This window comes from Mus caroli, chromosome 2 (genome assembly GCF_900094665.2).
Source record: "Mus caroli chromosome 2, CAROLI_EIJ_v1.1, whole genome shotgun sequence".
NCBI classification, from domain to species: domain Eukaryota; kingdom Metazoa; phylum Chordata; class Mammalia; order Rodentia; family Muridae; genus Mus; species Mus caroli.
The window spans coordinates 138,673,591-138,694,348 of record NC_034571.1 but is presented as its reverse complement, the minus strand read 5'-3'; the positions used below and the strand labels follow the sequence as shown (position 1 = coordinate 138,694,348).

Genomic DNA, 20,758 nt, shown 5'->3' with positions numbered 1-20,758 from the left:
CTCAACAGAGGAATGGATACAGAAAATGTGGTACATTTACACAATGGAATACTACTCAGCTGTTAAAAAAAGTGAATTTATGAAATTCCTAGGCAAATGGATGGACCTGGAGAGCATCATCCTGAGTGAGGTAACCCAATCACAAAGGAACTCGCACAATATGGACTCACTGATAAGTGGATATTAGCCCAGAAACTTAGGATACCCAGGATTAGTTACCTTTCTAATGCAGTGATGCAACACCATGACGAAGGCTTAGAGAGAGAAGGGTTTATTTGGGGCTTACAGTTACAGAGGGCTAAGTTCATGCCCATCCCAGCAGGGAAGTGTAGCGTCAACTGAAAGACACATGGTTTTTGAAACCTTGAAGGCTACCGGCAGAATTTTCTCCAGCAAAGACATCCTTCCTGAGCCTCCCAAACAGGGTCACCAACTGGGAAGCCTAATATTCAATGCCTGAGAAGCAGGCTTGGGGGTTGGAGATCTCATTCAAGCCAACACAGTTTACTTTATGAAGAGTCAAAACCTTTGTCCTAAGCTGGGCAGTGACTGGAGACAAAAGAGAAGAGAGAAGGAAGTGGTATTGGACAGCTCTGAGTGGTGTAGAAGCTGTGGCATGCATACTTGTGGAGGAAGAGGGGACACACAGTTTGTGTCCTTCCTCACTCTGCAGGGACCAGTGATGAGGATGCAGGCTAGAAACACTGTGGCCCATGGAACAGGAAAGGTAGTATTCTGGACCATGTGCTGCGGCCCCCACAATGGACTGCACTGGTAATTGGGTAATAGGCAAAGACAGGCAATTAGAAAGCACTGTAGACATGTCAGTGGGAGACAGGTCAGTGGCTGAAAAAGACTGAGCCGAGAAAAATGTCTGTGGGTCAGAGTAGTAATGACACAGCTATATAAATGATGACAAACAGCAGCAGACCCTGATGGGAGGCTCATTGCAGGTTTTAACTCTTTTTCTGTATTTTGAGGGTTTCTTAATAAAAAGACCTGTGAGAACTTTGAATTTTGGTTTAGTATTAACTGTATTATGAATTAGTGCCACTGAGCCTTGTGTTTTTCTCAGACAGGTGGTTGAGACCAGGCATACCCAAGAAGACAGGGGTACACACGTTCCTGGGCCTCAGCGTGTTAACCACTGAAAGCACGGCATGTGTTCTCTTCTGACCACTTTTGTACATGTTCTGTTGTACTGTTCTGTACTGTGGTATTGCTGTGAAGAGACACCATGACCAAAGAAGGGTATAAAAGCATTTAACTGGGGGCTTGCTCACAGTTTCAGAGGGTGAGTCCATGACCATCCTGGCAGGGACATGGCAGGAGACAAACAAGTGTAGTTCTGGAGAACTAGCTAAGAGCTTACTAGTCTTCAAGATGTAGGCAGACAGACTGGGCTTTTGAAACCTCAAAGCCACCTCCAGTCACACAACTACTCCAATAAGGCCACACCTACTCTCTCCCAAAACAGCCCCGCCCACTAGGGATGAACGATTCAAATGTGGTGGCCTTTCTCATTCAAACTACTGCAGTCTGCTTTCAGTGGCTGCAGTAGCCTAAGCCTCTGGGATCCTTCAGAGACAATGTTAGTTCATGCCAGCAAATCAATAAATGCTTGCCTCCCTCTTTAGAGAGCAGCTTAATGGTTAGTGCGTGCTCTTCTGCTTGAGAGCTCAAGTCCTTTCCAAAGCCCTGCCTGTATCCCACATGCTTTCCTGAGTCTTCTTACTGCTGTCTCCAGCCTGAAGATCCCATCACCTGTACGATGATTCAAAGTCAGATGGCATGAGGAGGTTAGGTACAGGAAGAGGATCCTATGGTAGACTCCCAGAGCTGTCATTTCTGAGCCTAGACCATCTCATTAGCACTTTATAGTCTGTCTGGCAGAGTAAGAGGTTGACTCATACGGTCTAAGGCTACCAGGTCTTGTAAATGAAAGCTTGTTGTGATTGGAGATTTCATCACCTTTTTTGGCATCTTAAGGTATCCATGTTTGCTTATTTCCACTCAGTACAAGCTCTTGAATATGACATAAGCATCTCTTGCTGCAGTTCTGTTTTCTATCCTTTCCACTGAATTATAGATACATAGCCTTTCCTAAACATAACTAGTCTCCTTTCAGCAATAGATCATTACCAAGCATTCTGAGCAAGGTATGTGCTAGTCCTAAAGTGCACTGCACATATTGGACAGGGAATTTGTGTAAATTGCTGCTTTTAGAAATGATAAAGCTATTATTCTATGTATCATTTGTGTTAACTTTTCTTCAGAATTGAAAAGTTGTGTTTTCAAGTTTAAAGAATAGTGTATCCAATGTACAGACTGCAGAGTTGCTAATTTCTTTTATAGTAGTTCAGTTTTGAAACAGTTTTCATTTCTTTACAAAACACTGGGAAGCAACTTTTCTTCCTTTAGCTGTTTTTTTTGGGGGGGCTGCATATTTAATATACCTATTATGAAAATTTGAATAATGTGAGTGAGCTTTCAGTAGTGTAAAAAATCATTTAAAATTCCGCAGTCCTTTATCCATTGCTGGTATTTGGGTAAGCTTGCTCTCTTGCTTGTGCATGTTCCCCTCTCTCTCTTGCTTTCAGCTGTGCTTGTGAGCGCCCCCCCCCCACATACACACATGCACACTCAGTTTTGCACGAGTTATCATTATATATAGTCTAATGCTGTGTTTTTGTGAAGATACCTTAAACGTTTGTGCATTCCAGGATGGGAAGACTTATATTATCCTTACATGGCTGTATTGTGTTTTACTGGGCTCCTATAACAAACTGTTCACCACTACTGTAGTGTTGCTATAGCAATTAACGCTGCTCAAATTGTTCTGCCAGCACTGGTGCAAGTTCCTCGCTACCCGCTCTAATGTTCTGAGTTCCAGAAAGAAAGAAACACATGCACACGCACATGCTTCCCCTCCGATACTCCTGAGTTATTACTTAGTAAAATCTATATTCCATCTTTGCTACCCTAGACCCAATGGGGGCAGGGAGGGCCCTGGGGCTGTTCTTCCCAGGCTCTTATATCATTGGTGTGCTCTCTCTCTTCTGTAGCTCTCAAGAAAGCTTGGATCTTATTTGTCTTCCTTCTCTTGGTCCACTTGCTTGTCAATCCTAAATTCCCTGCCTTTGTCTCCCTGCCCAGCTATTAGCCACTAGCAACTTTATTTAATAATCAGAACCAACTGAGGGCAGGGACCCTCACTGTCTTACATGTAGGATTCTTGTGCAATTTTGGGAACCCAATTAATATAATACAAGTGTTTAACTAAATCCACAACACTGTAGGTTGTGATTTTTATGCTCTTATATTCTGCCAACAGATTGTATGCCTACAAGTGGCTCCCAGTGAACAGACGAGGGGTTGTGTTTTCTTGTGTAAGGTATACAACAGAGGTCAGTAATTTAGGCTGATGACAGAGCAAGAACATCATTATGATTTTCTAGAGGTAAAGACAGTCCTTTGGGGGAAGGCCATTTAAATCTTTATTAAATCAATTTCACATAAAAGCCACCCTTTTAACCTGTTCAGGAAGAAGGTCATTTCAATTGCACGCTGTCACTGATACCCTTTTAAAATATGGAGATGACTCAGTGGATAAAGCACCTGTCCCACAGATTCAAGGACTCGAGTGCAGATCTCTAGAACCCATGTAAAAGCCATGTGGTCTTGGGGCCATATGTAATGCCAGAAGTAGTAGAGATTGGATCCCCAGAGCAAGCTTGCTTGCTACACGAGGACAGAATCAGGGAACCAGGAGGTCTGGTTCAGGGAGAGGCCCTGCCTTAAGAAATAATGTGGAGGATAGCTTCAGGTATCCACAAATGTGCTCTAATATGCATATGTAGCTGCAAATATGGGAACACATATATATCTATACACTACACTCATAAAGATGCAAAAATGTAAAATAAATTAAGCTACTTTCTAGGTCCCCCCCCCACCTTCTGGATTTAAAATGAACCTGTAGCTTATGCCACATCTCTCCTGTTTCTCTCCCTCTCCTCTCTCCCCCTCTCCCCTCTCCTCCTCTCCCCTCTCCTCCCCCCTCTCTCTAAGCAAATTGAAATGAAGAGCATTTTTAGGTATTTCCTTGCACTCTCCCACCACTTTTTGTAAGTGTGGACCCAATCAACTGAGCAGCGGAGAGTCCAGCCATGTGGGGTCCAAGCTGGAGTGAACAGCCCTCTCTAACCCTTCTTCCTACAGGCAGTGAAGACTATACCTTCCTGCTGTTGTTGCTGGAGGGTTAATTGAGTCACTCTATGCAGAGCTGTTTTGTAGGCTATTATTATATGATTAATAATAGTTATTTGACACAGACATTATTTGATGGCCTTCTCCACCTTCTTAACCACTTTTCTGTTTCATTAGCTGTTGAGAGTGGCGAGTAAGAAGTGACGATCTAGGTCTTGCTTACCTATTTATAAACTGGTCCCAGTCCACTTTAGAACAGTATCATACAAGTATGATTGATTGGCTTAAAATGTTTAATGAGATTTCTGTGAGCTTTTCTTCTCTTTCTCTTTCTCTTTCTTTTCTTCTTTTGGGGGGGGGGTTGGTGAATTTAGAGACAGGGTTTCTCTGTGTAGCCCTGTTTGTCCTGGAACTCACTCTGTAGACCAAGCTGGCTTTGAACTCAAGAGATCCACCTGCCTCTCCTTCCTGTGCTGGAGTTGAAGTCATGAACCATCATGCCCTGCTTCTGTGAGCTTTTCAATTGCTACTAGTATTTATTTCATATTTTATTTCAGCCATCTGTCTGCAAAGATGTTTTTGTCTATAACTAAGAGAAAATAAATATAAATGGATAAAAGGAATTTCCCTTTTCTATATAAAGAGGTCCTAACCAGAGTGAGATAATCTAGCTATTCTGTAATGTTGACTGTCCAGGCTTCCTGCCTCTCTGCTGTGTCATCCTCACTGAGACAGATTTGTGCTCAGAGTATCAGACCCACAGCCACCTGGATGGAGTGATACCCATGATATCCAGGGCATTTAAAAAGGTGCTTCTCCTTAAGTCTATTCAGGAGCCAGGAGCACTTCCCCAGTACTTCCATCAGTCTTCTCCTGTGTGGATGGATCAGCACTGTGTCACAGGCTTTGGCCTATGACTGTAACTGGCCAGGGTTATGTTGCCATCATAATTGGCTCAGTTACATCAGGCCCACTCCCTATGGGTAGGGTATATGTCAGCCTTCCCAGTGGGTACAGTTCTGTGAAGGAGTATACCAGTTTTCTGTTAGGAAGAGTGAAGGGCTGATTGAGGGAGCGGTAGGTGGGTGAAGGAACTAGGGAGAACTAGTAGTGTTGGCTTCAGGCAGCAATAATGCTTTTGTCTGAAGCGCTATGGAGAAGAACCCTTATGGAAATGAGTTGCCAATAATGGCAAGCATACATACGTACATACATATGGGGACATTAAAAAATTAGTGTAATTAGTATATAACAAAGGAGACACTATATTAAAATATCACTATAATGTATGGAATAAACAGAACTATCAAAGAAGCCAAAAGATACGTTTATTTCCTGAAAATGAGACTGTATTGTAGCCTGGCATTGTGGCACATGCTTTAATCTCAGCACTCAGGAGGCAGAGGCAGGTGGATCTCTGTGAGTTTGGGGCCAGCCTGGTCTAAGTCCAGGATAGTTAAGGCTACACAGAGAAACCCTGTCTCTAGTAAAAGAAAAAAAAAGAGACTATGTATTATATAATTTTGGTCCCAACATGTCTTCATTCCTTCTGATGGCCCAGTAGTAGAACTTGGGCACAGGGTACATGAGTCTTTTCTCTTGGCCTTGGAAGCACTTAACATTGCCCTTTGTATTAACAGTGACAAGCTCCTTAGAGTGTGGCACCGAAAGCCTGGTTACACTAGGTGCCTTCATTCACTGGGTGCTCTAAAGTGCTTGTTTTGTTACTACGCATTATAAAGCACATAATTTTGTTTATTACTTGTGGGGTGTGTGTCTGTGTGTGTGTGTGTGTGTGTGTGTGCAGGTGCCTACAGAGGCTGGAAGAGGGAGTCATAGCTCACAGAACTAAAGTCATAGGAGATTATAAGTCATTCAATGTGAGTGCTAGAAACCAAACTCTGGTTCTTTGTAAGAACCAGCAAGCACTTTTAACCTCTGAGCCATTTCTCTATCCCCTAGTAAAACATATTTTAAAAAGCTTGTGTGCCTAGCATGTGGCTTGGCTTCAGATAAATGTCATGGATGAAATAGAGTTGGATTTTACTGAGTGACTAGGAAGGAAGAACAAAAGGATGGAAGGGCTGAGGGACAATGAGTGGGGCTGATGAGAGGCTTAGTGGGTAAAGGTACTTGCTGCCAAGCTTGATAACCTAGCTCTCATCTCTGGGGCCTATATGACAGAAGGAGAGAACCGACTCCAGCATGCTGTCCTCTGACTTTCATTTTGTATGCTACCACATGTAAGTGCTCCCCTTCCCCCCAGTAAGTAAAAGTACCGTCTTAAAAAGGATGAGCTATGGCGACTAAGTTGGGAACAGCGGGAAAGGAGGACTTGAGCAAAACAAGATGGTAGATTTGAGACTTGCTTCATGGGCCAGTAGGGTGGAAGAGTTGTTGGGGTTAGGGTTGAGGAGTAGGCAGGAAAGATAAGAAATGGCAGGGAGTAGGAGAATGAATCAACGTGAAACCAAGGCTTAGGAGGTGGGTAGTAATCACCAGGTCTGGGCTCTGGCAGTGGGTGTGGGTGGTAGAGGTGGAGCCTGACAACTTCATTAGCAATGAGGAAGCCAGGCATCATCCATGTAAATGTTGAAATCACCAATAAGGAAGACAGGGAGCCAGGCCCTACCGTCATTGGAGAGTGTACTAGAGCGTAAGAGATAGTACCACTCCAGTTGGGGATGGAGTGGCCATTAGTCTGTGATGGATGGTGTGATGAACAGCAAAGGAGCTTTTTGTATATGTGAGGAAAGGACCAGAATGGCTTAGAAATTGTCGTGCATGTGTGTGTGTGTTGAGATTTCAGGGGCTTGGGTTTATAGTGCCACATGAGTGTAGGCAGATGGTGAAAGCCTTGTCTGTGGCTGTAAGGGAAGTGTTCTGAAGGGATTGCCAGGTTTAGGGAAGAACTCTGTTAAAAATATGGTGGAAGAGAGGAGAGAGACTTGTTGATATTACTGGATATTGCAGATGGGTGGGCTGTGTTAGGGACCTGGGGTGAGAGTCAGTAGAATCCATATTTGTATGGTGTTGGTATCTAAGATAAGGGTCACATGAGATGAATACAAACCTGAGGAAGTCTTGGGAATTGTCTGGATTACTGTTCCTGATTGCAACCTTAAGGTTTCTTAGGCAGTTTATGGTAGGCAGGTGAGGGAGAGGGAATGACACTAAAAGTGGATGGCACTAGACATATTTGTACTACATGGGACACATAGACTTATGTGTTACAAAGAATACGTGTGAAGCAGACATTGGTCATCTGGTTCTTAAAGCTTCATAGAAATTTTGTAAGTGTCTGAGACCAAAAACAATATGCAGGGAAAGAGACGAGGAACAGCAGGGAGGACTGAGATACATGGCGGAGTAACGTTGAGAGGTGGGGTTTGCTTTTGACCTGACTCTGACACCAGTAACTCAAGAACTTACTGTTGGCGTTTGGGTTTGTGGGGCAGAGCCCAGATGAAGAGTGAGAATTAGGGCCAGATTCGGGCTACTTTGTGTGCTGCGCTCAAGGCTGAATCTGTGGAAGGTATGGGCTCATTAAGAGTACTATATGTTGGTTTTCTTTGTGAAATTCTTTGGAACTGTCGAAATCAGAACTTTGTGTTTTAGTTACTTTGAGAGATAAAGGGAGCTGGTAACTCAGAGGAGATAATTGTTTTTGGAATAGGGTCTTACTATGCAGCCTTGGTTGGCCTAGAACTTGCTATGTAGACCAGGCTGGCCTCAAACTCAGATCCATTTGTCTCTGCCTCCTTAATCAAAGGCATGTGGAACTGCCCCTGGTACATATTTTAATTTTTAAAATGTGAATTTTGGTTGTATTAACTCATATTTGTGCCAAGGTTGGGGTTATGGCTCCAGGGGTAAAGTGTTTGCTGCACAATTTTTGAGGGGCTCTCAGAACTCACATAAAGCTGGGTCTAGTGTTTATGTGTTACCCAGTGTCCTAAGGTGAGTTGGGAAGCAGAGAAGACAGTCTGTGGAAGCTTTTGAGGGCCAGGCATCCTGGGATAAGCATCAATGAACAACCAAGAGACCACAACAACGCAGAAGGCAAGGACGGACAGTTGAGATTATCCTCTGACCTCCACACATAAATGTTGGACAAGGCAGGCATAAATATCTTTCTGTAAATAAGTGTGGCAGGAATTCATCATCTTCATTATCAAGGAATTTGCTTATTAAAAGTAAAAGAGAAATTGATGTCAATTCATTTTAAAAATTATATAGTGGCAAGCTTGGAAGCTTTGCTGTCATTTCTCTGACCAGATTTCTTTGTAATATATCAGACTTAAATAATAGATGGTATATAGATATGAATTAATTTTATAAAATGAATATTGACAATAGTTTAAGGGATGAACAAATGCTTATGTTGCTGTTATTCTGAAAATCCTTAGAATTTAATAATTGTAGAGAGGTCAGATTATTTTATATTTAGATGAGATTGAACATATTAGGGATGGTATGGCTGTGGACTTATTTTGTATTTACGATAGAAGCCATCATCCTGTCTTCTTAGTTGGAAATCATTTTGACCAATATTGTAAAAAGTTTTGCTCTGATTTTACAAATAAGTCACTTTCTTGTTTGCTGTGATCTTCAGGAATGCTTTTGTTTCATCCATAGAAAGGGATTAGGTTATCAACCTCATGTCTAAGTTCTGCTGGCATGCAAGCAGGATGAAAGCAGCAGTGTGCAGCTAGGCTGGACCCTTCCTGCTAGCTGACTTGGGAGGGAAGCAGAGCTTACTTAGATAGGGTGCTGAACCTCCTTGTCTCAGGGCTGAACCCATCTTGACCACACCTATTTTAGGCCTTGGTCACTTTATCCTCAGAGTCTAAATCTGAGTCTAAGTCTTGCTTTCCATTGCACACATTTATATTTCTATCTACATAAGGTTTGTGTCTCTATATAGAAACATAATAGTCTTTAGTAAGGTTATATTTTTGGCTTTTTGAGCCAAGTCCTCAATTTGTATCCCAGACTGGTCTAGACTTCACTATGCATTTCAGGTCAGCTTTGAACCTGTGACAGTTCTGCTGTCTCATCTTCCTAGTAGCTGGGGTTATATGCATCATTCATCACACCCAGCTAGCATAGGATACATCTTAAGAGTCTTCATATGAAACTAATTTTTCAGGAATGGATTTATCTTATAATAATGACAGCTTAAATGTGTTTGTTGATTAGCTATGGCAATGTAGTCATTCCTTGGATACTTCCTGTTCTATGACGATTAAGCTGCTGAGTCTGGAGAGGCTTCCTGGTACAGTTTGTGGCCTCTCCTAGATAAGCTCCTGGTGTTTACCCACGCTAACACTTTACAGCACTTTATAGCATGAGGAGGTACTCAGATGTACCAGTTGATGTCACGAGGAGTCCTTCCCTAACTCAGGCTAGAACAAGTCACTGTTGACAAAAAGTTTGCATCAAGGTGCAGCTGTGCATGGCATCATGAAGAAAAGAAGGCACTAACCTAGGCAATTGCTTAAATATGAGATCAGAATCATGTCAGCCTCTAAGGCTAATAATATTGGCTAATAAAGCCAATTATATCAGGCTTATCACTAGTGACATACATTTCTGACAAAAATTTCAACCTTGTCTGCCTAGTTTATTGTTAATTATTTATTATTTTCCTTACGCATGCGCTCTCTCTTTCTCTCTCTCTGTGTCTCTGTGTGTGTATGTGTATTGTGTAAGTGTGTGTGCATGTGGTTTATTTGTATGTGAACTTGTATGTGAATACACCCTTCTGTCCATGCTCAGAGGTTGACATTTGGTGTTTTTCCCATTGTTCTCCATTTTCTTGAGAGAGGGTCTCTTACTTAAGTGGAGCTTGCTGATGCAGCTAGACTGGCTACCCAGTAAGCTCCAAGATCTGACTGGCTCTACCAGAAATTGCTAGGGTTGCAGATTTGTGCTGCAATTGGCCTTTTCATAGGTACTGGACATCTGAACTCAGTCCTTAGGATTGCTGGAGAAACACTTACTGAGTCACCTCCCTGACTTCCACTTTTCTTTTTCATGGCAAGTGTTTCTAAATGTTTGTTTTAGTAAGTCACCTTGACAAGTCTTCACTTGTCCTTTTTCACAAGTCTATGGTTTTGATCATCTGGCCTTCAGTAACATTATCCAGGAAACTGGATTAAAATAGAAAGTCCACACAGATACGTGTAGCTCTGGGGTGTGGTTAAAGGAGACTGACAGTCCTCTCTTTCTCCTGGAAGAGCCAGGCTTGGGCTTCCTCCTCTGCTTTTGAGTCCAACAGGGTCTCCTGAGGGTGCTAACAGCTTCCCTTCACTTGGTTAGAGATCTGTTGGAACAAGTTCTCATGAAGCTATGCTATGACTCTTCTTACTGAGGAGTGATAGAATTGCCATTGAGAAGGATTATGTGTAGAAAGAGATGGAAGGAGAATTGGCCTGGTTTCATGGGTATGCTTGTTGGCAGTATTTACTGTTGAGTTGGGATTAAGCACTATTTAGTATGGGATGGCCTCATTAAGTGTATGAATTTCTGAGTCATTGAATTTGATAGCTTCATACATAAATGAGGTTGTGTTACTCCTGGTGAGAGAGCTTTGCCAGAAGCTAAGTAATTATTAAAAACAACTAACATTTATATGTTGCCAACAGATTTTCTACAAGCACTCTGCACATGCTTATTTTCTTATCACCATTGCCATGCAGGATAGGGACTATCGCTAGTTATGTTTTTCACATGAAATTGAGGACCAGTGTGTACTTGGTTGTCTCAGACCTTGTAGCTTCTGTGCTTGAAGCCAGACAGTCTGCTCCAAAGGTTTTGCCCTTTGTCTTTTCTGTTTACTTTCAACTAGAAGTGGAGAAAGAATCAGTGTCAGGTTTAGTGACAGGTGTGCAAAGGGTTGAGTACCTTTCAGAGATGATGGGAAAGTTCTGCACTGGACTGGCTGCTGGTGTCGAAGGAGCAGGAGTAATATAGGGTACTTCAGAAACTTAGAGAGGACTCCAGCTCTGCAGGGCTGCCTGGCATTTGCTTCCCTGTGGTGTTTTGGAAGTCCTTGGCTGAGTTGCATGATGGTAGTAAGATGGAAAGCAGGCTTCCTTGTCAGAGCTGGGGAGTCAGTGTGGTCTCCACCTTGGACTCCGCCCGGCCCTGTCCTCCCACTCCTCCCCATCCCCTTTGCTTAGAAGACCCTGAGGCTGTGGACGGTCCTTAGTCCTCTGCAGAAAGAGCATTTAGTGGCAGATGTGCCGCTAAATTTGAACTGTAGTTAAAACAAGCACAGTCCTTTCTCTCAGCCTGTCTGTACCTCCCCTGTGTGACTTCTACCTAGTTTTCCCCTGTCCAGGGACATGTCATACTGCTTCATTCCCTAGAACATGCTAGATTCCTGATCAAATCAGGTCTTCTCTATTAGATACAGTCCCTGCCCTCACAGAACCTACAGTTCCACTCATACATCATTATACCCCTGAATCAAGAACAAAACTTTACTGATATTTTCTTAAAACAATTGAATAAAAGAAACACCCTACAAAAGTTAGTGATAAGATAATGACTACCACTGTACATCTCCAAGCAGGAAATCCTGAGGCCATTAGAACATAAATGTTATGTTGCAACAGGCAGATTCTGAATAAGGCCGTCAAGGGTTCCTGGAAAGACAGTGTTGCTCCTAAGAATGTATGGACTTGAGCATTGCAGTGAGCATGCCACATTTACAGTATTAGTTAGGACTGCAGACACAGGGAACACTATTCTGCTACAGATTGAATGGCAGCATTGGGTTTTTATCTTGAGTGATATTTAGAATTTTGAGAATGTTTCTACTTTCCTTTAGATATATAATTCTAAAGCATTAATTCCAGTGGTCAGGACCTTGTAAACGGCACAAGCAATATCACTGGCTTAGAGGAATGGACAATGGCTTGCTGAAAATGGATAGCTGCTCTGATGAGGGTTTTTTTTGTTGTTGTTGTTGTTGTTGTTGTTGCCTGGGCTGACCAGACCTATGGGAAGAAGGAACCCCAGTGGGAATGATAATTGTACCACCCGCCTCTCTGGTACATAGTCCCTGGCCATAGCAGAACTCTGTGTCACAGCAGGAACACATGATCCATAGTATGGAGGTGGAGTGAGTGGGGGCAGGGTATACGTGGCTGCAGGGATGTGTTGGGAATGCACACTAGGTCACTTGGACTGCTTTCTCTTCAGTACCTAGAGCACTGGTGGTGGAGAAGGAGGGGCTCATATCTGCAGGATCTCCACAAGTTGCTTTTTACAGGTCCACAGAATGGTCCCTCTTTGAAATCCCTGTCAAAGCTGCTTCTTCCATGGGCTTCCATGTTTCCTTCTCCCCAAAGAAAACTCACCAGACCCATCCACGTCCTCCAAACTTTTCTCTGGTCTGTGAGGGTCGTTCCCTCATCAGGTCTGGCCTTCTTGGGTGGGCCGTATAGTTTCTTGGACATTCATGTGTGAGTGGTGCCCACGGTGCAGGACAGAGCTCTCTTAGGTGAATAGCCAAGTGAGAACACTGGTTTTTTTGTCTCATGAGAAAGTAAGACTAGCTTTATTTTCTCTTCTTCCTGAAAATGTTTGTGAATCCTAATAATGTAAATGCAAACTTCTCTTTTCAGATAACGTGGATGCAAGCGATCTTAAGCAGTTTTTTGAGACCAACTATTCTCAGATATATTTCATCTTCTATGAAAATTTTATAACACTGGAAAATAGTTTGAAGTTAAAAGGTAAGCATTTCTACAACTCTTTTTTGAGCACTTAGGAAATTTCGGAAGTTATGTTGTCATGAGTGGAACTTATGCCACAAGTTCTGCATTTTTAAGTTTTCTTTCTTCCCAGGCTTTTGGGACCTCATGCTGGTGGACTGGTTGGCATCTCTGTCTCCCTTGAGTGACTTCCCTCACACAGGGGTAAATTGAACAGCAGATGACTAAAGGGAAATAGAAGGAACTCACAGAAGGCATGGATTCCAAAGGAGTAATTCATTTAAAGAGCAGGGGAGGAAAATAAAGTATGGACACTATTTTTTTTTTTTTTTTTTTAGATCCAGATTTAATCTGTTTGGTGGCACAAGCTATAATCCCAGAGCTCTGGAGGCAGAGGCAGGGAAAGCATCAGCCTAGCCTACATAGTGAGACTGTACCACAAAAGCCCAAAATGACACACCACCACCAACAGCAAAACCAAATTCCATCATAGGAGATGAGAGATGAGATGAGAATCAAGTGTCTCCTTTGTCCATACCTCCTGTCCTTAGAGATTTTCTGTATTATCAGTGAGTCTCCTCTGTGTGCTCACATACGTATGCCCATGTGAGGGGAAACAACGCAGCCGTGGGAGTTTGGTGAGGGAATTGTGTAGCGTCAGAGCCATACTCTCTTCACCCTTCTTACTGTTTCTCCTTGAGCATTACTTGGCCCATCTGTGTTGGTGTTCATCCCCACTCCCGCCCCCAACCCCCTTCCTGTCAGCAAGAAGCAGGTTAGCAGATACACTAGGATTTCAGCACAGAGGTGTAGCACGCAGTATGGGGAAGCTGCCATCATTATCTTTGCTTTTCTGTTTCATGTCATCTGTTTTGGAAATTGCTTAGGAAAAACAAAGGAGAGTGTTTTCCCCAGTCTCTCACACTAACTTAGCGCAGCATTCTGCTGCAAATCTCTCTCTCCAGCAAACATCAAAAATGGGTGCCCATTAACTCCATCCAGTCTTGCCAGGCTGCTTGGGAGATGTTTCAGATCCTGCAGGCTAAGGGCGGAGTGCCACAAGACTACACCCCCCTCCCCCACCTTTAACGCCACTTGTAGGTTCTGGGTTGCCTGTGCAGTGACAGACTGCCTATATTCAGGAATCTACTACTCTTTTCTTGGGGTTGGTTAATTTGCTGGGGGAGCTGGCAGAATGTAGGGAAACAACCTTACTTACTTATATTTATTAGAAAATTCTTGTTCATTTACTTCATTACACATGATAATACAGATTTTAGTGGGTGCCTATGAACAGACAGATAAAGAGCTGTGTGTGAGGTCTGGAAAGCCCTGAGCACAGGAAAGTCCTTGCTATGGAGTTGGGGAAATCCACTCTGCTTATACATGATACCTTCATTTCCACAATCTGGGATCTCCCTTAGCCAGATTCTTTTGGATTTAATGGTGCTTCATTATGTAGGCATGATTGATCAGTATTACTCACAGGTGATGAACTCAGCCTTCAGGATGGTGCTGGTGGATGGGGCTGAAAGTAGGACTTGAAGTGGAGAACAGCATTGCAGATAGAGGACAGAGCCTGAGCAAAGGCAGTCAAGTGCCCTTAGGGCATGTTTGGGCCCTGGGTATCTTTTCCTTGTGACTTAAATTATGTGAATGAAATGTATAGGAAATCCAATCCTGCTTGCCAGGAGCCCTGATTTCCAGGCTAATGAGTTGGGAGTTCATTTTTAGTTAGAGCCCTTAAAAACATTTGCCCCTGAGACAGGTGTCCTGTTGAGTGGTCAGTGCATAGGTGAGTTGGGGGTGGGGAGCTGATGCTGTCACCCATGTGAGAGCTGCTACTCTGCTGGAGAACTGGAGAGGACTGACAGAGCAAGGCGATGGGTAAGGGAAGAGAAGAGGTCTGTGAGACTGAACACAGAGGAGAGAGAAAAGTCAAAGAACCCTTCAGGCTCCCATTTTGATTTATGAGGTATCATTGTAGCTGCAGGAACCTTTGAGGAGAAAGGTATTTGGAGGTATGGGGGTGAAGGCAGCGCTGACCAGTCTGTATTTGAGGTACTTTGGGACACTCAGGAGTAAGTGTTGGCTGGGCAGCAGAAATGTAGGTGAGCTATGTTTGGAGAAGTGGGTAGAAACTTGCTATTGCCAAGGACGAAAGTATATCAAGGAAAAGAGAGTCAGCAAATAAAGGGGAGGAGATATATTAGTGTTGTTGGGAAAGGTGTCGGGAAATTATGTTGTCACAGAAGCTGGGGGAGAGATTTCATTAAGGCATGTGAGATTTGAAAGCCTGATGATGTAGAAAGATGAGAGCTCACATCTGACCTGAGGACAGTTCTTGGTGAGGAACTGTCAGAAGCCTGATAGGCAGACATGGAGCAGTGAGGTGTAGAACCCGGGAAGGCACTCTTGGAGCTGTGATGTGTAGACAGAGAGCCTGTCTTAAGCTGGTCATTGGAGAGGTGCTAAGGGCTGCACCTACAACTCGAGGACTGGGACAGCCAGATGGAGAAATAACAGATAGTGCGGGTGCTAGAGAAGGGGTCCAGAGAGTCAAGTAAACAGTAGAGAGACACAGGCAAGAGCCAAGTAGCTCTTCTGTCTGAGAATATAGACACACCTTTTGGGATAAGAAAGAAAAACTAAAGGGCTTCCTGAAGTGGCCCAATTGCTGTGATCAAACAGAAGTGTGCCCTGCGTGTGAAAGGGGAGGAATATGGGCTCAGTTTTCAGTGGGCTCTGGTATGCAGCAAATGGTTCAGAGTCTTACCAAGAGGTTGGGCTCCAGAATACATTAGACTGTGTAGTAGCCTGTGCCAGGGATGCCAGCATTTTTAAAAAAAACAGGTGTTTCTCAATTTCTATGTCAGATTTTTAAGGTGTAAATCTTAATCTTAAGAAAATTTATTTTGGCCCAAAGGGTAGCTAGTACAAATATAAAATGACCTGTATTTACTTTGTCAGTTTTGCTCTACTCTACTTTGTCTTACAGTATGTGGAGGAAAAAGGGGTCATGTTTTGCACAATTAAAATAGCAATGAGCTGGGTGTGGCAGCTCAAACCTTAATTCCAGTACTCAGGACGCAGAAACTGGAGGATCTCTGAGTAGGTTTACATAGTGAGTTTGAGGTCTGCCAAGGCTACATAGTGAGACCTTGTCTCAACCCACATGCACATGCACGCATGCATGCACGCACGCACGTACCCCAAAACAAATAAAAATCAATGAAAAAATTTAATATATCAAATCCCCAAAAAGCTACCTTTCCAAAATTATTTTTTCACACCCCATTTTCCCTTTTTTCCTCTATCCTCATTTTTCACCTTTCTTATATCCATTCATTTAGAAAATTGTGGCATTTTAAGACTATATCAGTTAGTTTGTGCTGTATAAATACACTCCCAAATTAAATGCTTTGAGACAATCACCATCTAGCTATGGTTCTCTTGATCTGCTGGGACATGCTTCTGGTTTAGCCTAGCTTGAGCTCTTTGGTCAGCTGGTTTGAGTGGCCTCACTCACATGTCTCACAGGTGGCCAGATGCCTTAGTTCTAGGACCATGTGGATGCTCACCCTCCAGAGAGCAGTCCAGATTGCACTCCTTTACAGGGTGGCCCCAGTCTCAGCATCAGCAAGAATGCCTCACATTTGCTGGAGTCACATTGGTCAAAAGCTGTCATGAGGCAGTCCAGATTGAAGGGATACAGAAAGAGACATCTCTGTGGGAGAAAGAGAACTCTGCCCCCATATGGGAACTCTCAGAAAGACTCAGTGATGAGCCAATAGGAGCAGGGTGAGATTTTTGGGAAGTTCTTCCTTTTAGTGCAATCTGTATTGAATTGGAGTAAAAAAAAAAAAAGTGTACCCCCCCAAAGGAAGAAAAATGTTTAGTAGAAATAACGAAATGATTTTATGGCAACTTCAGGTTTCCAGTTATTCAGGATAAAACCTTGGAGAGTCTGGTTCTCTCTTCAGAAAGTATCATTGGCCTGCCTCTTCACCTATGCTAATATCACCAAAGCTTCTAGTATCCTCGTCTAGACTGGTACTAGCCACAGAGAAGGTCTCCTCGCTTCAATTCTTTGCTTTCTTCTACCTTCAAGTTTCTTTGCAAAAGAGTAACTGAAGCCATGACTTATGCTTACTGACTCTAGCCCTGCAATGGCTTTTCATCCTCAGAGTCACTATAGTGACTGTATCTTGCCTTTCATTTCCCTTCTTTGCCACACTTGCTCTCTAAGCCCATCTGCTCCATTGTCCCCATCTTTGCTGTAGCCTCCAGGGCCTTCCTGACTCTATCAAGCATGCTTAGCCATAGAAACTTGGTATGGTCCACACTCCCTCCCTGGGGGTGACTCCCTCATATTTCTGTATGGCTTGCTTCTTTGCCCCTTGTAAAGTCGCTTTCACTTTGGGAAAGTTGTCTAGCTATCACTTTCTCAGGAAAGTATTTTTTGCCTTCCCTAATCAAATTGCATATTGGATTTTAATATTCCTCATTTGCTTTTGCTCATGTGTTTTCTAACTTATTTATAGTTTGTCTCCTCTGGGCAAAATGTAATATTTACCCAGGGCAGAGACTTTTGCTTTTTTGGTTTATTCCTTGGTCCTCAAGCCCCAGTAGAGTTCCTGATAAACAGTCTTTGTAAATGAATGAATGATGGCTATTTCTTAGAGCTATAAACATTCAGTTAGGTCAGGAGCCTGAAACTGATTGCTTTTTTGACTTTTGTTATTTTACTTGTTGTTGAGAGAGGTTCTTGCTATGAAGCCTAGGCTGGCCTTGAATTCCTGGTGATTTTCCTTTTCCCACTACCAGTATTACAGTTGTGGACCACCATGCCACACTGGCTTCACTGGATACATTCATATCCACTCATTTACATACATATAGCCTGTGACTACAGAGTCTGATGGTTGCAAGAGAGACCCGAAAAGCCAAAACTGTTTGCTCTCTGATGATTCTTAAGTTAGTTGCAGCTAAATACAATGACTGGGACATAGCATGGACAATAAGTGGTAATTACTACTAGAGGTAGGTGGTGCAGTTCTTATATTATCAATTAATATTATCAAAGGGGTATTGTGAGGCTGTGGATGTAGCTCAGTTGGTAGAGTGCTTGCTTAGCATGCAGGAAATACTAGGTTTAATTCTAGCATCACATAAAACTGAGTATGGTTGCACACCTTTTGCAATCCCAGTACTTGGGAGGTAGAGGCAGGAGAATCAAAACTTCAAGGTCATCCTCACCTATATAGCAAGTTGAAGGCCAGCCTGGGGTAAAATGAGACCCTGTCTCAAAAAAGAAAAAGTGCAATGTGAATTTGTACAATGAAGGAGACAGACTTTTCTCAGTAGATGTCCATGTTCTTTGGCTGTTAATAATATCATTATTTTTCCTGTTCATTTTACTGTAGTTTGAGCCTCTTAGTACCTAGTTAAGAAACCAATTAGAGGAGGGGAGGTGAGAAGGATTGTGGGAGGAGGTGACCAGGAGCAGGGCAGTGAGTGGGATGTAAAGTGAATAAGTAAAAAAAAATTAAAAGACCAATTAGAAGATATGGAGGTTCTGTATGAAGTGCTAGACGAAGAGATATAGTGTAAGGGGTGGCTGCAGCCGACACGGACTTGATGTGCCATTTCACTGTCTGTGCATTCCTAGCAGTGCCCCTCCCCGAAGTAGGTCCCCATGCATGTCTTCAGCATTTAAGATGATTTTCAGCATCAGGTGTGACGTTCTAAAGCTTAAGTGCTAGCTTGTTGACTAATTTCTTTTTCTTAATTTCCAGGGAATAATAAATCACAAAGGGAGGAGCTGGACTCCATCCTCTTTCTATTTGAAGTAAGTTTTGGTTATTGTTATTATTATAGCTCTTAAAATCCTTGTTAGAAATAAGGTACCTTAGTTGATCCTTACTTTTACCTGTGCAATAGAAATGGCTGTGCATGACTGTATCCTGCCCTCTTTCCTGCCTTCTACCCATGTTTTACCACATACTATCAAAAATTTATATGATTTTTCTTTTAAAAAAATGTGTAGAAGTTTTACTAGTTGGAAGAATAAACAAAATTTAAATAGTAATAGCTTTTGTTGTTTAACTTTCCATATGAACTTTTATATGAATCTTGCATAAAGGTTCTCTATCCCCCAAACTTCAGGTGACTTGTCTTACTGACATGTGAATCTGACATGTTTTCCTACACATATATGTAATATTTTAAAAATTATTTATTTTTATGCATATGAATGGGGGTATGTTGTGTGTGTGTATGTCTGCACTGCGTATGTTAATTCATTAATAGTGTAGAGGAATTTTAGTCCAGCAACATGGCTACTCCGACAAGGGATCACATCCAAAGAGCTTGTAGGTTTGTATGATCCTGTCAGAATGCAGCAACACTCTGGGTTACGGTATGTTCAGGCTAGAGTACAGACACGCCCTTAGTACACAACGTCAATCCCTAACAATAAAGGAAACGTTAGTTTGTAGAAGGAAGAGTCATGTTTGAAAGTGACATCTAATTGAGGGGCAAAGTGACAAATCAGAGAACGATTTGACAGACTGAGTCAGAGATAGGATATGCCTAACTCACATGAGAACAGGACAGGAAAGAGAGGCTACTTAAGAGCATGGAGGTGGGGGTGTGTAGAAGTAGAGGTGGGGAGTAGTGGGTTTGGGGGTGTATGGGGGTCTTACTGGAACAGCTTGACAAGAGACAGGTTCTCAGAGAGAACAAACTAGGCACAGGGAGTTCCCTGATTAGGCTCTGCTGGCTGACCAGAAAGCTCCAGGAGTCCTGTCTTTGCTTTCTCAGCACTGGGACCACACGCAGGCACCACCGTGTGTGCTCATATGAAAAGGGCTTTTCTAGTTAATCTGTCTCCCCAACCCAAAGAAGAAAAATGTATGACTGTAAGGAAAGGCCAAATGTGGAGACCTGGCTGGTGAGAAGACTAGGAAAGGAAGCTGTGGTGAATTGTGAGGGGCCGTTTGAATGGAGTAAATTATGGCATGGGACGTGTTATGACATGGTAGATGTTGGGGCAGGCCAGCTCAAAGCCGTGGATATGGGCCTGGGAAGCATGTGAGCTGGTCATCTTGCCAGCTCTTCAGTACCCATACCACCAGGATGAGCTCCTCAGCACTGCTCTGATTGGAAAAGAACAGAGTCAGCTCTCCAGCTTTTATGCCCTCCTGGCTGGCTCACCTGCTGTCTCTGCAACCAGGGCCAGCTCTAAGTTTGTTGCCTAGGTGAGGTGCAGGGCCTGCTTTCCCCAATTCTGCAACTGGTGAGGGCAGGACCAGCTCTCCGTATCGCATGACCCTGGGGACAGCTCTCCCCATCACCACCTCAGGTGGCAAGGGCAAGGAGTCAGGGAGGGCATCTCTCGGATAATAACCATGCATTATTTTATCACCTCACTGTATTTCCTGTGCTTACCCTCCAGTATGTCAAGCCTATGCAAGGTTATTTTTACCAGGAACATTAATCATTGAGTCTATTGCTTAGATCTGTTAACTATTATATGCTTCACTAATTTCATTTATATCTGTAACAAGGTATAAATTTACCAAAGAACCTAACATTTTAACATTACAAAGTTTGATAAAAAAAAGCCTGTGATCCTGACTGCCTTCTGCCCCGTATGAAAGACTAGAAGCTACTATTAAAAGGAGATATTCCTCCTTGATAACCTCTTCCTTGTCTCTGGATACATTCAATCCCAAGCATCTTCTTTCTTCTTTTAAAAGGAGTGTTAACTGAGCTCGTTGTAATGATGAGTGCCTTTAATCTTTTTTTTTTTTTTT

General features: G+C 42.9%; 1 protein-coding gene across 2 annotated transcripts in view; it reads left to right on the top strand.

The window, feature by feature from the left end:
- The window catches only part of Ralgapa2 (Ral GTPase activating protein catalytic alpha subunit 2), a 269,644-nt gene that overhangs the window by 14,073 nt on the left and 234,813 nt on the right, over nt 1-20,758 (top strand). For both annotated transcript variants that reach the window (XM_029473906.1, XM_029473907.1), the window contains exons 2-3: nt 12,849-12,959; nt 18,737-18,789. In XM_029473906.1, the coding sequence (XP_029329766.1) occupies nt 12,849-12,959; nt 18,737-18,789 (164 nt within the window). The remainder of the gene's footprint in view (nt 1-12,848; nt 12,960-18,736; nt 18,790-20,758) is intronic.